This window comes from Heterodontus francisci, chromosome 17, assembly GCF_036365525.1.
Source record: "Heterodontus francisci isolate sHetFra1 chromosome 17, sHetFra1.hap1, whole genome shotgun sequence".
Taxonomy (NCBI): domain Eukaryota; kingdom Metazoa; phylum Chordata; class Chondrichthyes; order Heterodontiformes; family Heterodontidae; genus Heterodontus; species Heterodontus francisci.
Genome location: NC_090387.1, coordinates 86,765,288 through 86,780,399, shown reverse-complemented (window position 1 = coordinate 86,780,399; position 15,112 = coordinate 86,765,288). Strand labels below are relative to the sequence as shown.

Here is a 15,112-nt window from a genome sequence, read left to right as displayed (position 1 = left end):
GGGGTAATGATGAAGAAAATTTCCAGACACCAACATAAATGGTAACATTAATGTTGGCCACAGTACTGACATGATTTCCAATATCCGATGTCTCATTGGCACAGCCCATGAACTCTCATCCTCAAAGGTCTGATATTACAATCAAAGACCAGTGACTGAGAGCCACAACATTACAACCATTCATAATAATGGGTTTATTTATTTTGAAATATTATTCATTCATTCATATAAAATGGAATGCTGGGTCAACAAAGAACAAAGATCAGATATTAAATGGGCCTGATTTTAACTCTGTGCCAGTGAATGGGTTTTGAGTGAGTTAAAATCTGGCATTATATCTAACCAGGTTTTCTTAGCCAATGACTTTGTCTGTGTAAAACCACATCAGAATTTTGATGGCCACAGTATGCTCCTCAGTGCATCCTTCACCCTTAGTTGCTTGTACCTTCCGGCTTTAAATGATGCCACAAAGACTTGATGTTTTCAACAGCCCCTGGGATTTATCCAGGAGCTGCAGGAGTTAGCTCCATCCAACATATTTCCAGAAGGGAACAAACGAGACCTAAAGCAGCAACACTGGCGAGCTTTGGGCTCCCAGTCACTACCTGCTGCACCAACCACTACACCACCTCCAACACCTTCACAAAGTCACCTCCGAGCAGCAAAGACAGTCATTCATCTTAATCTTATTCTGACCTCAAAGGAGGCATCCTGGCAACATATAGCTTCCACTGGTATGCAACCATCTTCTCAATCTCCTTCTAGACACATCTCCAAAATAGTTCAATGGTTTCCTACCCACATTCCTTTGAAGTCATCCTTTGGAGTGATTTTTCCAAACTAAAACCCCTCAACCCGCTTCTCAAAGAGGGATGCTGCCGATTTAGCAAATCTGAAATCCTTGACATTTAATGTTGTAGAAAGCAAATGTAAAAGAAACCATTCATGATGATCGATAACAGGAAGTAAAGGACAACTCCTTGACTAAGTAGCTATTGGTAGTCCATCACTCTAGCACAAACAAATTTAATGGGAAAGTGTACTCATACAAGGTCACTCTTAGTCTTAAATGTTGCATACTTCTCTGTCCCTTAACCTGCCATTGTTCCCTGCTTGTTTTAATAATAGTTAAAATTCTATTCGGTTACATATTCATAATTTAAAAAAAACACACATAAAAATTACGCTCTAAAGAACATAATACTCCAGAACTCTCAGTGACTCAACGAATAAATGGGCCACCCAGCATAATACTGAACAAGGGATTCCTATTCTGTGCTGATTTAACTGACCTCAGCCAGAGGAACAATGATTAGCTTCAGTGTCCCTGCACCTCCTAATTACAATCTAATGCCTCTTGCTGGCTAGTGCATGTGTGGCTATCAAATGAGCACAGACTTGGAGTCAGGTGGGGTCAGCATGGGGATCAAGATCGGGCTGGGACTGGCAACTGAGTTGGGGCTCAGCTCTGATGAAATTGATGGAATTAAATTCAGGCGGGTTCTATAAGGGGTGGGTGATCCATTCCACCAGTTTATCATCCAGTCAGTGAAGATGAAAATCTACCCCTACGTCTCTAAGTGATTCTACAATTGACAGTTCACCAGAGACCTTTTCTTCCTCCTGGTACTTGTCATCAAACTCCAATGAATAGAACTCAATGGGGAAGTTGCAGGGATTCTTTATAATCACCACCCCCTCCACTTCTGCGCTGTAAGGTAAAACTGGACCCAGTTCCAATGAAGTAGTAGAAAAGTCTAGGCGAGGCTCCAGTCCTTGGCCCCTGGCCATAATCAGAACGTGGTTACTGCTCTGTGCAAAGTTCAACACCAGACGATGGTGATAAAGTTTCTGCCGGTTAAAAAAAAAAAGCCATAGTCAAATCTCATATTGTTATGAATGGTAATATTTAGCCGTTTGTCATTAATAAAAATGTTCTTTCTGTTAATAATCACATTACTATGAAGATGTTACTCTATTTATTAATATTACCAGGACATAATATGTTCAAGGTGTATGAAGGGTTTTGATAAGAGTAAATAGGGAGGTACCGTTTCCCCTTGCAGGAGGGTCAGCAAGAGAGCAAACAGATTTTTATTTTTTTTTAGAGATACAGCACTGAAACAGGCCCTTCGGCCCACCGAGTCTGTGCCAACCAACAGCCACCCATTTATACTAACCCTACAGTAATCCCATATTCCCTACCACCTACCTACACTCGGGGCAATTTATAATGGCCAATTTACCTATCACCTGCAAGTCTTTGGCTGTGGGAGGAAACCGGAGCACCCGGCGGAAACCCACGCGGTCACAGGGAGAACTTGCAAACTCCACACAGGCAGTACCCAGAATCAAACCCTGGTCCCTGGAGCTGTGAGGCTGCGGTGCTAACCACTGTGCCACTGTTAAGGTAATTGGCAAAAGAACCAGAGGGGCGAAAAGGAGAATTTATTTTCTGCAGTGAGTTATAGCCTGGAATATATTGCCTGAAAAGGCAGTGGAAGCAGTTTCAATAATAACTTCCAAAAGGGAATTTGCAGGCCTGTGGGGAAGAGCAGGGGTAGTGGGACTAATTGGATAGCTCTTTCAAAGAGCCGGTGTGGATACAATGAGCTGAATAGCCTGCTCCTATGCTGTATCATTCTTTGATTCTAAGATGCTCGAAAAGGATGGTTGATTTATGTCAAACTAGCCTATGGAATCCTCCTCCTTGTCTTCTGTTTCTCACATACGGCTGTGAATGGCTCAGTGGGTTCATCTTGGATCTTTTCTAAATCAGCAGTTCTCATCAGGGCTAACTGTAGGTTCATGTCCAAAGTGGTGCCAGCTCTTTCCATATGCAAGTTGCTTTGGATGGCTTTCCTCCCTTCCTGCTCTTGGGGAAGCACTGAACTTTTGCTCAGCGATTGCACTGTGATCAGAAGCCTGCCATACTGACACATGTTTCTACCAGAAACAGAATTACAGGTTCTTTATTCTTTCTATTCCTTGAGAAACTCACTTCCTCATCTGGAATGAATGTCACCTGCACATTCCGTCTCGCCCCAGCGTCGAGCACACCACAAGCGGGCAACATGTGAAACACATGGGACGGTTGCTTCAACTCCTTCAGTAGTTTGGATCGCAGGTACAGGGGAACGTGCTTATCAAGCTGTTTAAATCACAAAAATCACAGCTGCTTTAACAATGTGACTCACAGCAATTCAATAAAATTCATTTACATGAAATTTTACAGCAAAGAGAAAGGCCATTTGGCCCAACAAACCTATGTCGGTATTTATGATCCACATGAGACTCCTCCCACCCTATAAACTAATCATTCTATTCCTTTCTCCTTCATCTACTGATCTAGCGTCCCCTTAAATTTCTTTCTTTGATTACCTCAACTATTCCATGTGGTAGTGAGCTCCGCATTCGCACTGCTCTCCGAGTAAAGACGTTTCGCCTAAATTCCTTTTTGGATTTATTAGTGTCTATCTTATATTTAAGGCCCTAGTTTCAGATTCCCCCACAAGTGGATCTTCTCTACGTCCGTTCAACATTTGCATATTACTGTAAAATAAAACAATCTCTTTTCACCTTTTCTTTCACAATGCTGGTATCAGTGAAAGCCCATTCACAGGCAACATCCAGGTGGTTGTAGAGCTGGATCGTCATAACTTGACAATGCCCACACTGCACAGTGCCAAAGTCCAGTTGGTCATTGGAGACTGTCAGGCCTGGCATAGTCACTGTAGCATGCAGGATGATATTTACCGTAGGCCCACGTACAACCTAAACAAAACATTAGAAGTATAACCAAACAGATTCACAGCACAGATCAGCTTTCTTCTTCCTCATTTGCTTCAACCTCCACTGAACCAGATTAGAGTCATAGAGTTATTTACAGCACACATTTTACGTAGCAAAAATCTTAGGATCACTTGTTATATTCTGCCAATCAATTTGGCAAGCATTGAAATGAACAGCAATGTGCCTCTTGGGAACTGGGATTTCTTTTAAAAAACTGGGGAAAAAGACAGTCGGGGCTGAATTTTGTGTTAGAGGTGGGGCTCCTGGGCATCAGGCTGAATAAGCCTGCCTCTGCCTTTTCGTGCCCCCACTGCACCACCCCTCCCCCCCAACCACCAATCCCAGAGCAATCCTCCGTCCAGTCTTTTTAAATCTGAGTTTCAGGAGCCAGGATCCCCAACCCTTTAAAGACGGGGATCCTGCCTCCAAGAGCTGGCTGCCAATCAAAGGGCTGGCAGTTCACCAGTATCGGTAGTACCACTGGGAGTGGTGGCCTCTGCCAGTATTGCAGAGGCCTTGGACCCAGGCCCAGTGCTGGAACCCCGGACCTCAGGTAAGTGAGGTGGAATTGCCAGGGCCAGTCCGGAAGGCCCCGGCAATGGTGGGTGGTTTTGCTGTCCAGGGGGAGGGGGATGCCGGGGGTGTGGGGGGGGGGGGGGGTGGTAAAGTGGTTCCCAGTGGGGATCCTCTGTGAGTTACAGACTGCCCACGGAGGAGGGAAGCCCCAACCAAGCCCGCATGGAGTGGGTCTCGTGTTACAAAGAGCCCTCCCACGTGTAATTCATGTAAATAAATTTTATTGATGGAGGCACCCTCATTAATAGGCCACTTAAGGGCCTCAATTGGCCTCCAGGCAGGAAGGCTGTCATTGGCCTATACTGCCCCGGGGAAGATCACTTGGAAATGGGCCTCCGCCACCCCCCCGCACCCCCCACCGCAATACTCCGTGCCTCCCCTGCCTCTGACCCCGCCTCAGGGGGGGTCACATTAAATCCCGGCCTAGGAGTGCTACAGGTAGTTTCAGTTCAGCAGGGATAAATCAGCTCGGCTTTCTGCATTTGATCACTATCCAGTAAGATCTGATGGTAAACATATATGTGTCATGCACAAGTAAAGGTTGGACCAGGCTTTGTTCTGATGCGTTCAATGATAAAGTAACCTGCAAATAATAATTAGATTGATACATGAGGAATTGTGTCATCAGCGAGGTACCACAGTAAATCCATGGAACTGTAACCCCAGGAGTAGCTAAGATGTTCAGGATCAGAGACAGGGAGAAAATGGGCAAAAATAAATAACCAGGTGTAAAGAATTGAAAATGGAACTTTGGTTGTTCTTTTAAGTTCCCTGCATAATCAGTATATTTTCCACTGCTGGTACCCATGAAGGAGCAGAAAACTGGGAAGCCAGTGATTGGAGCAATCGTTGGTGATTTCAGCAGTGACTGCACTTTTCTACTGCGGAAAGGCAGGAGCTATTCAGGCCACCATTCTGACATTCAATTAGCAGCAACCTCTCGATGATATTACAATCTGGAATGCACTGCTGGATAGGGTGGAGGAAGCAGATCCAATAATAACTTTGAAAAGGAAATTGGATAAATCCTTGAAAAGGTAACATCTGTCGGGCTATGGGGGAAGAGCATGGGAATAGGGCTAATTGGATAGCTCTCTCGAGGAGCTGACACAGGCACAATGGATTGAAATTAACTGGCCCCAGTTGGTGGGAATGGAGGTTGGGGGTGGGGGGGAGGCTGGTAAAGTCGTGCAGAGAAGTGTCAGGATGGCACCCTGTCGCAGTTCCGCCATAGGAGACGTTTCCAAGTGGCAGGCTGTGAGGTAATTGGCTGCCCACTCCAAAGAGGTGGGCAGGCGATTTGCATAAAGGTCCTAATAAGGACCATTTTGTGGGGCCACCAGCATTTTGCCGATGGCAGGCAGGCTCCCACTGTATGGGGAAACTGCCAGTTTCATCAAGGCAGCCTTCCTGTGGTAGCCTGGGGAGGCCATCGTAGCCAGAGACTCCATGCCCAACAAAGGGGGTCATGAGCTGGAAAGGCAGCCCACGTGGCCCCAACGATTCCTCTGGAGAGGTTTCCCTTCTGACCTTCGGGGCCTACCATCTTCAACCCTCTAAATTTTAATTTGTACTTAACCTGTCCAAGTTAACTCTATTTCTCTCTCTACAGATGCTGCGTCACCTGTTGAGTATTTCCAGAATTGTCTGTTTTTATTTCAGACTAGTTCTGATGAAAGATTATTGACCTGAAATATTAACTGTTTCTCTCTCAAAAATTCCTGTACTTTCCTGCGGACGCTGGAAATCTGAAATAAAAACAAGAAATGCTGGAAATACTCTGGCAGCATCTGTGGAGGGAGAAGCAGAGTTAACGTATCAGGTCAGTGACCCTTCCTCAGAACTAGCAAATATTAGAAATGTAAAAGGTTATAAGCAAGTAAAGCGGGGTTGGGGCAAGAGATAACAAAGGAGGTGGTGTAAATAGGACAAGGTCACAGAATAGCTGACCAGAAGGTCGTGGAGCAAAGGCAAACAATATGTTAATGGTGTGTTGAAAGACGAAGCATTAGTACAGATCAGGTGTTAACAGACTGAAAATTGAACAGCCGCAAGTACAAACATGAAAAAAAACAGTGGGTAAGCAAACTGAACAAACTAAGATGAAATAAAATAAAACAAACACAGGAAAAAAAAATTTTAAAAAGCAAATAGAAAAAAATAACTAAAAAAAAAGTAAAATGCCCTCTCTATGTTGTGTACCACAACTTCAGGCTCATTCCCTCCCCCTGCAGAATATTCTGCACCCTCTTCATGATATCCTTTACCCTGACACCAGGGAGGCAGCACACCATGTGAGACTCATGATGATGGTTACATAAATGTCTGTCTGTCCCTCTAACTATGGAATATCCAATTACAATTCCATTTCTCCCTTTTGATGTTCCCTCCTGTGCAGTTTCTTGCTCATTGGTGCCATGGTCCAGACTGCACTCCTTAAAAGTATCATCACTCCCAGCCATCTACAAACTGGTTTGAGAGTGGCACACGTCCCAAAGAATCCTACACCTCCTGCCTCTTCTACTCTTCCAGATGGCCACCCATCTAATATCCTGAACTCTTACTGCCTGTGGGGTTGGCACCTCCTGGATCATACAAGCCAGGAAATTCTCAGCCACCCCGATGCTCCGCAGTGACTCCAGCTGCCCTCAGTCTCAGAAATCCTGAAGCAGCTGGACACATTTCCAATATATGTGGTCCCCCAAGACATATGAAGAATCCTGTAGTTCCAACATGGCACAGGAATTTGCAAATAATAGGTCTGCCATCCATGATCTAAAGAATCTGTATTCCCTCTTTTGGAATCCAGTTAGTTTCTTGTTTAAACTATTAATATTAATTAATGCAAATTTGTTCTTTCTAACTCAAATAGTTTGGTGTTGGTCCCAATATTTGTTCCCTCACATCTAAGTTGGGGTTTTGTCTCTCCAGAGAAGCTGAAGGTGCCACTTGGGAGGGGAAGGGGGAAGGGGAGGGGGGGAGCTGTGTCTTCACTTTGGCAAGAGTTAGAAGACAGTGCGACTGTAATCTGCACAGTGACTCATTATCATCCACACCAATTATCCCTGGCATTGACCTACAGGCGTGGGTCCAGCTTCCTCTCATGAAGACTTTATCCTTCAGCTGGAGGGTGTTTAAATAGGGAACTGGCTGAATCTGCATTTGGCAAACTCAGGGAAGTGGGCAGTGCCCACTTATCAGCTGTTGATGTCAGGACCAGAGCCTGAAGAGTAGCTTGCACAGTATACTGTCAATCTGGTTATATTATGATAAACACACTTCCATACATTTGTGAGTTGCAGTAGCTATTCACAGTGTATGAACTAGTCAGTTTCTCTGCTCACTGGCACTTCAATTTTAATGAGGAACACGTTTCAAGAGGCAGTGCACTTGCCTCTCCCCTGGGTAATCAGCTTGTGTCCCACATTTATTCGAACCAGCCACAGTGCTCATGTTCCCACTCACAGCAGCTAGCTTAATATCCTCTGGTGTTACTTTTTCTGGCTGACTGGCTGTTAAACTGCTTGTGAAGTGTGAAAGAACCATAATGACAGTCAACTGAAATTGGCCAGCTTTCATGTGCTAGGTTTCCCCTGCTGAAAACATGAGATTGCATTTGGAAGCATTGTAGTGATAATTATCGCCCAAAAATAAGATCATAAACATTCCAAGAAAAATATCCAAAGCAGAAATGACACCTGTGAGAGAGGAGCACACAGAATGTTGCCCTGGCATCTGCCAAATCTGTTTTCAACCATCCAAATGCAAGTTATATTAGAGGTGTCGAGATGACTCAACATTTGATCGTCCTCCCCACACAGGCGCCACAATTAACAGCAAGGAACCCCACCATGTGAAGAATCACGGGTGCCAACTGTTCTCTGGCACATGACACAGGGATTAGCCTTAGGATTTGGTGGCACTTTGATGCAGCGTTCCTGCTAAATTGCCATTAACCGACTTCTGAATAGCAGAGTAAATGAAAGCAGCCAGATGAAATAATGCATCACACGAACCTCACATTGTTCTAATTCAAAACTGGACAAGGGGCTTAAACGAAACAAGACCTCTAAAAAATGGTAGTCATCTTTTTATGTACCTGTATTGACATCAAAGCATCCGCACATCCAAGGCTGAGGTTTGCACGAAGAGGGTCAAACTGTACATCAAATGTCTCCGTTTCACAACAGGGCAGATTCTTCACCCTGTGCAGCTCAGTGCTGAAACCTACAATGCAAACCACATCAGGCAGATCACAAAAAACACACACATCTACAATTTATACAAAAGGTAACATTATTAAAATTTACAATATTTCCTTACAGGACAAGGACACTGAATTTTATTTCTGTTCGAATTTACAAGTGCCTTTTCTCAGAGTTGTATTACAAGAAAAAATAGAATGTTTGTATCTGGAACAAGCATAGTGCATGCCAGTCACTGAATAACTCTTAGTGAGTTACAGGCTTGGATTTAATCAAGCAACTCTGATGACTTATATAGAGAACAATCGATACCCAGGAGTGTGTTAAAGGTTGGAATCTGACTGAGGGGTTCAGATGGTTTGGCAGGGAAATGGGAACCAGAATGTAGTAACAGGAAGGGTAAACAAAGTGCACGAAGGATTGGGAGAAGCAGATAACACTAGAGTAAGAAGAGTAAGGTATTAGGCGAAGTCAGACGAAGAGGTAATCCAATAAGATCTAAATTCAGTTTAGAGTGCATGCATGTAAACACACAAAGCGTGGGAAATAAGGTTGGTGAGCTGCAGGCACAAATAGCCACATGGGAATAGGATGTTGTGGCAATAATGGAGACCTGCCTCAAGAAAGGGCAGGACTGCATACTAAATATTTCTGGACACAAGGTGTTCAGGAAAGAAAGGGAAGGAAAGAAAGGAGGAGGGATGGCTATAATGATGAAGGAGAATACTGTAGTGCTGGAGAGAGAGGATATCCTGGAGGGGTCAAATACTGAATCTATTTGGTAAGAGTTAAGAAACAATTGAGATACCATTCCACGACTGGGCGTATTCTATAGGTCACCAACTAGTGTGAAAGAAATGGAAGAGCAAATTTCCAACGAAATTTCAGATTGTGCAAGAACTGTAGAGTAGTGATAATGGGAAAATTGAATTATCCTAACATAGAACATAGAACAGTATAGCACAGTACAGGCCCTTCGGCCCATGATGTTGTGCCGAACCTTTAACCTACTCTAAGATCAAACTAACTACCTACCATTCATTCTACTATCATCCATGTACCTATCCAAGAGTCGCTTAAACGCCCCTAATGTATCTGCTTCTACTACCACCGCTGGCAGCGCATTCCCCGCACCCACCACTCTCTGTGTAAAGAACCTACCTCTGACATCTCCCCGAAACCTTCCTCCAATCACCTTAAAATTATGCCCCCTGGTGACAGCCCTTTCCACCCTGGGAAAACGTCTCTGGCTATCCACTCTATCTATGCCTCTCATCATCTTGTACCCCTTTATCAAGGCACCTCTCATCCTTCTTCACTCCAATGAGAAAAGCCCTAGCTTCCTCAATCTTTCTTCGTAGGACATGCCCTCCAGTCCAGGCAGCATCCTGGTAAATCTCCTCTGCACCCTCTCTAAAGCTTCCACATCCTTCCTATAATGAGGCGACCAGAACTGAACACAATATTCCAAGTGTGGTTGAACCAGGGCTTTATAGAGCTGCAGCATAACCTTGCGGCTTTTAAACTTAATCCCCCTGTTCATGAAAGCCAACACACCATACGCCTTCTTAACAACCCTATCAACTTGGGTGGCAACTTTGAGCGATCTATGGACATGGACCCAAGATCCCTCTGTTCCTCCACACTACCAAGAATCCTGTCTTTAAGCCTGTATTCCGCATTCAAATTCGACCTTCCAAAATGAATCACTTCACACTTTTCCAGGTTGAACTCCATCTGCCACTTCTCAGCCCAGCTCTGCATCCTGTCAATGTCCCGTTGCAACCTACAACAGCCTTCCACACCATCCACAACTCCAGCAACCTTCGTGTCATTGGCAAACTTGCTAACCCAGCCTTCCACTTCCTCACCCAAGTCATTTATAAAAATCACAAAGAGCAGAGGTCCCAGAACAGATCCTTGTGGAACACCACTGGTCACCGAGCTCCATGCTGAATACTTTCCATCTACTACCACCCTCTGACTTCTATGGGCCAGCCAATTTTGTATCCAGACAGCCAACTTTCCCTGAATCCCATGCCTCCTTACTTTCTGAATGAGCCTACCATGGGGAACCTTATCAAACGCCTTGCTAAAATCCATATACACCACATCCACTGTTCTTCCTTCATCAATGTGTTTTGTCACATCTTCAAAGAATTCAATAAGGCTTGTGAGGCATGACCTGCCCCTTTCAAAGCCATGCTGACTGTCTCTAATCAAACCATGCTTTTCCAAATAATCATAAATCCTGTCTCTCAGAATCCTCTCCAATAATTTGCCCACTACCGACGTAAGACTGACTGGTCTATAATTCCCAGAGTTATCCCTATTCCCTTTCTTGAACAAGGGAACAACATTTGCCACCCTCCAATCATCCGGTACTACTCCAGTGGACAGTGAAGACGCAAAGATCATCGCCAAAGGCGCAGCAATCTCTTCCCTCGCTTCCCGTAATATCCTTGGGTATATCCCGTCTGGCCCCAGGGACTTATCTGTCCTCATATCATTCAAAATTTCCAGCACATCCTCCCTCTTAACCTCAACCTATTCGAGCATATCAGCCTGTTCCACGCTGTCTTCACAAACGACCAGGTCCCTCTCACTAGTGAATACTGAAGCAAAGTCTTCATTTAGGACCTCCCCTACCTCCTCCGACTCCAGGCACAAGTTCCCTCCACTATCCCTGATCGGCCCTACCCTCACTCTGACCATCCTCTTGTTCCTCACATAAGTGTAGAACGCCTTGGGATTTTCCTTAATCCTACCCGCCAAGACTTTTTCATGTCCCCTTCTAGCTCTCCTAAGTCCATTCTTCAGTTCCTTCCTGGCTACCTTGTAACCCTCTACAGCCCTGTCTGATCCTTGCTTCCTCAACCTTAAGTAAGCTTCCTTCTTCCTCTTGACTAGCTGTTCCACATCTCTTGTCATCCAAGGTTCCTTCACCCTACCATCCCTTCCCTGCCTCATCGGGACAAACCTATCCAGCAGTCGCAGCAAGTGCTCCCTAAACAACCTCCATATTTCTGTCGTGCATTTCCCTGAGAACATCTGTTCCCAATTTATGCTCCCCAGTTCCTGCCTAATAGCATTGTAATTCCCCCTCCCCCAATTAAATATTTTCCCATCCCGTCTGCTCCTGTCCCTCTCCATGACTATAGTAAAGGTCAGGGAGTTGTGATCACTATCACCGAAATGCTCTCCCACCGATAGATCTGCCACCTGGCCTGGTTCGTTGCCAAGCACCAAGTCCAACATAGTCTCCACTCTAGTCGGCCTATCTACATATCGAGTCAGGAAACCTTCCTGGACACACCTGACAAAAACTGCTCCATCCAAACTATTTGCACTAAGGAGGTTCCAATCAATATTAGGGAAGTTGAAGTCACCCATGACAACAACCCTATTACTTCTGCACCTTTCCAAAATCTGCCTCCCAATCTGTTTCTCCATGTCTCTGTTGCTATTGGGGGGTCTATAGAAAACTCCCAACAAAGTGACTGCTCCTTTCCTGTTTCTGACTTCCACCCATAATGACTCAGTCGACAAACCCTCCTCGCCGACCTCCCTTTCTGCAGCTGTGATACTATCCCTGATTAGCAATGCCACTCCCCCACCTCTTTTACCTCCCTCCCCATTCCTTTTGAAACATCTGAACCCCGGAACATCCAACATCCATTCCTGCCCCTGTGATATCCACGTCTCCGTAATGGCCACAACATCGTAGCTCCGAGTACTGATCCATGCTCTAAGTTCATCACCCTTATTCCTGACACTTCTTGCGTTAAAATAGACACACTTTAACCCATCATACTGGCTGCAACTTTGCCCTGTCACCTGGCTAACCTTCCTCACAGACTCTCTGCACTCGGTATCTGCCTGTTCAACAGCTACCCCATCCACTGATCCGTAGCTCCGGTTCCCATCCCCCTGCCAAACTAGTTTAAACCCTCCCGAAGATAGGGATAGGAATAGTGTAAAGGGCAGAAAGGAAGAATAGTTTCCGAAGTGTGTTCAGGAGAATTTTCCAGATCAGAATGTTTTCGGCCTAACGAGGAAGGAGGCATTGATGGATACGCTTGTGAGGAATGAGGTATGTCAAGTGGATCGATTCTCAATCGAGGAACTTTATTTATGTTCATTCATGGGATATAAGCATTGCTGGCAAGGCCAGCATTTGTTGCCCATGATTAATTGCCTTTGAGAAGGTGGTGGTGAGTCACCTTCTTGAATTGCCGCAGTCCATGTGGTGAAGATACACCCACTATGCTGTTAGGGAGGGAAGTCCAGGACTTTGACCCAGCGAAAGTGAAGGAACAACGATATATTTCCAAGTCAGGAAGGTATGTGACTTGGATGAGAACTTCCAGGTGGTAATATTCCTATGTGACTGCTGTCCTTGTCCTTCTAGGTGGTAGAGATTGCGGGTTTGAAACGTAATTTTGAAGGAGGCTTGGCGAGTTGCTGCAGTGCATCTTGTAGATGGTACACACCGTTGCCACTGCGCACTTGTGGTAGAGAGAGTGAATGTTGAAGGTGGTTGATGTGGTGTCGAGTTTCGTGAGTATTGTTAGAGCTACACTCATCCAGGCAAGTGGAGAGCATTCCATCACATCCTGACTTGTGCCTTGTAGATGATGGACAGGCTGGAGAGTCAGGAGGTGAGTTACTCCCCGCAGAATTCCCAGCCTTTGACCTGCTCTTGTAACTGCAATATTTATATGGCTGGTCCAGTTACATTTCTGGTCAACGGTAACCCCAGGTTATTGATTGTGGGGATTTCAGTGATGTGAATACGGTTGAACATCAAGGAGAGATGGATAGATTCTCTCCTGTTGGAGATAGTCTTGCCTGGCACTTATGTGGCATGAATATTACTTGTCATTTATCAGCCCAAGCCTGAATGTTGTCCAGGTCTTGCTGCTTCAGTATCTGAGGAGTTGCGAACGGTACTGAACATTGTACGATCATCAGCGAGCATCACCATTTCTGACCTTATGATGGAGGGAAGGCCATTGATGTAGCAGCTGAAGATGGTTGGGCCTACGACACTACCCTGAGGAACTCCTGCAGCAATGGATGATTGGCCTTCAACAACCACAACCATCTTCCTTTGTGCTAGGTATGATTCCAACTAGTGGTGCATTTTCCCCTAATTCCAATTGACTTCATTTTTGTTGGAGCTCCTTGATGCCATACTCAGTCAAATGCTGCCTTGATATCAGGGAGAGGGTGCAGAATATTTTGCATGGGGGATGTAGTAAGCTAGAAGTTGTAGCACATGTCTGTACTCATGTCATAACAAGGCCAGGTATTGAGGCCCTACGGTCAGATTTTCAGGAGCTTTGGAAGAAGTTAAAAAGTAGGACCTTGAAGGTAGTTATCTCTGGATTACTCCCAGTACCATGCGCTAGCGAGAGTAGAAATAGGAAGATAGGGAGGATTAATACGTGGCTTGAAGCATGGTGCAGGAGGGTGGGCTTCAGATTCTTGGGGCACTGGGAACAGTTCTGGGGCAGAAGGCACTTATTTAAAAGGGATGGATTGCACCCCAACAGGACTGGGACCAACGTCCTCGTGGGGAGGATCACGTGTGGCTGGGGAGGGTTTAAACTAAATTGTCAAGGGGACAGGAACCAGCGCACAGAAGTAGAAAAGAGGAAGAAGGTGCACAAAGTGAGACTGTTGGATGGTACTAGAGAAGGAAATAATACTCTATTAGACAGGAGCAGATCTAGAAGGACTTCTGGGAATACAAAGTCAGGTTTACAATGCATGTGTGTATATGCACAAAGTGTGGTGAATAAGGTTGGTGAGCTACAACCACAAATAGCCATGTGGGAATATGATGTAGAAGCAATAATGGATTTGTGGCTTAAATATGGTGAGTACTGGGCACTTAATATTCGAGGCTATAAAGTGTTCAGAAAAGGTCGGGAAGGAAAAAAGGGTGGTGGGGTTGCAGTAGTGATTAGGGAAGACATTGTGTGCTGGAAAGAACGAATGTCCTTGAAGGGGTAAGGGCAGAATCCATTTGATTAAAGGTGACAAGCAAGAAAGGGGATGATCACGTTTCTGGCGGTATTCAATCGGCCTCCAAATCGTGAAAGTGATAGAGGAGCAAATCTGAAGGAAAATCACAGAGATGTGCATGAACTGTTGAGTGGTGATATTGGGAGGTTCTAATTACCCAAATATTGATTGGGATTGTACTAGAGTAAAGGGTAAGGAGGGGGAGGAAATTCTGAAATGTGCTCAGGTGAACTTCCTTAACTAGTAAGTTCTTGCTGGATCTGGTGCTGAGGTCGACCAAGTGGACCAAATGTCTGTGGGGGAACACTTGGGTCATTTAGACTTGTAATGGAGAAGAGTAAGGAACAATCTAAAGTAGAACATCTTGATTGGAAGAGGGCTAACCTCAATGCAATGAGAAGGGATCTAGCCACGGTAAAATGGAACCAAAGACTGAAAGGAAAAACTGTAAAGGAACAACAGGCAATCTTTCAGGAGGAGATGCTTTAGGTACAGGCTAGGTACAT

At 45.1% G+C, this 15,112-nt stretch overlaps 1 protein-coding gene across 1 annotated transcript in view; it reads right to left on the bottom strand.

Annotated features, from left to right (window-relative positions):
* hydin (HYDIN axonemal central pair apparatus protein) overlaps positions 1-15,112 on the bottom strand; it is a 1,234,740-nt gene that overhangs the window by 451,030 nt on the left and 768,598 nt on the right. Inside the window, exons 34-37 of the mRNA XM_068049816.1 lie at positions 8,468-8,595; positions 3,580-3,774; positions 3,002-3,151; positions 1,612-1,851 (exon numbers count right to left, since the gene is read on the bottom strand). Of these exons, the coding sequence (XP_067905917.1) occupies positions 1,612-1,851; positions 3,002-3,151; positions 3,580-3,774; positions 8,468-8,595 (713 nt within the window). The remainder of the gene's footprint in view (positions 1-1,611; positions 1,852-3,001; positions 3,152-3,579; positions 3,775-8,467; positions 8,596-15,112) is intronic.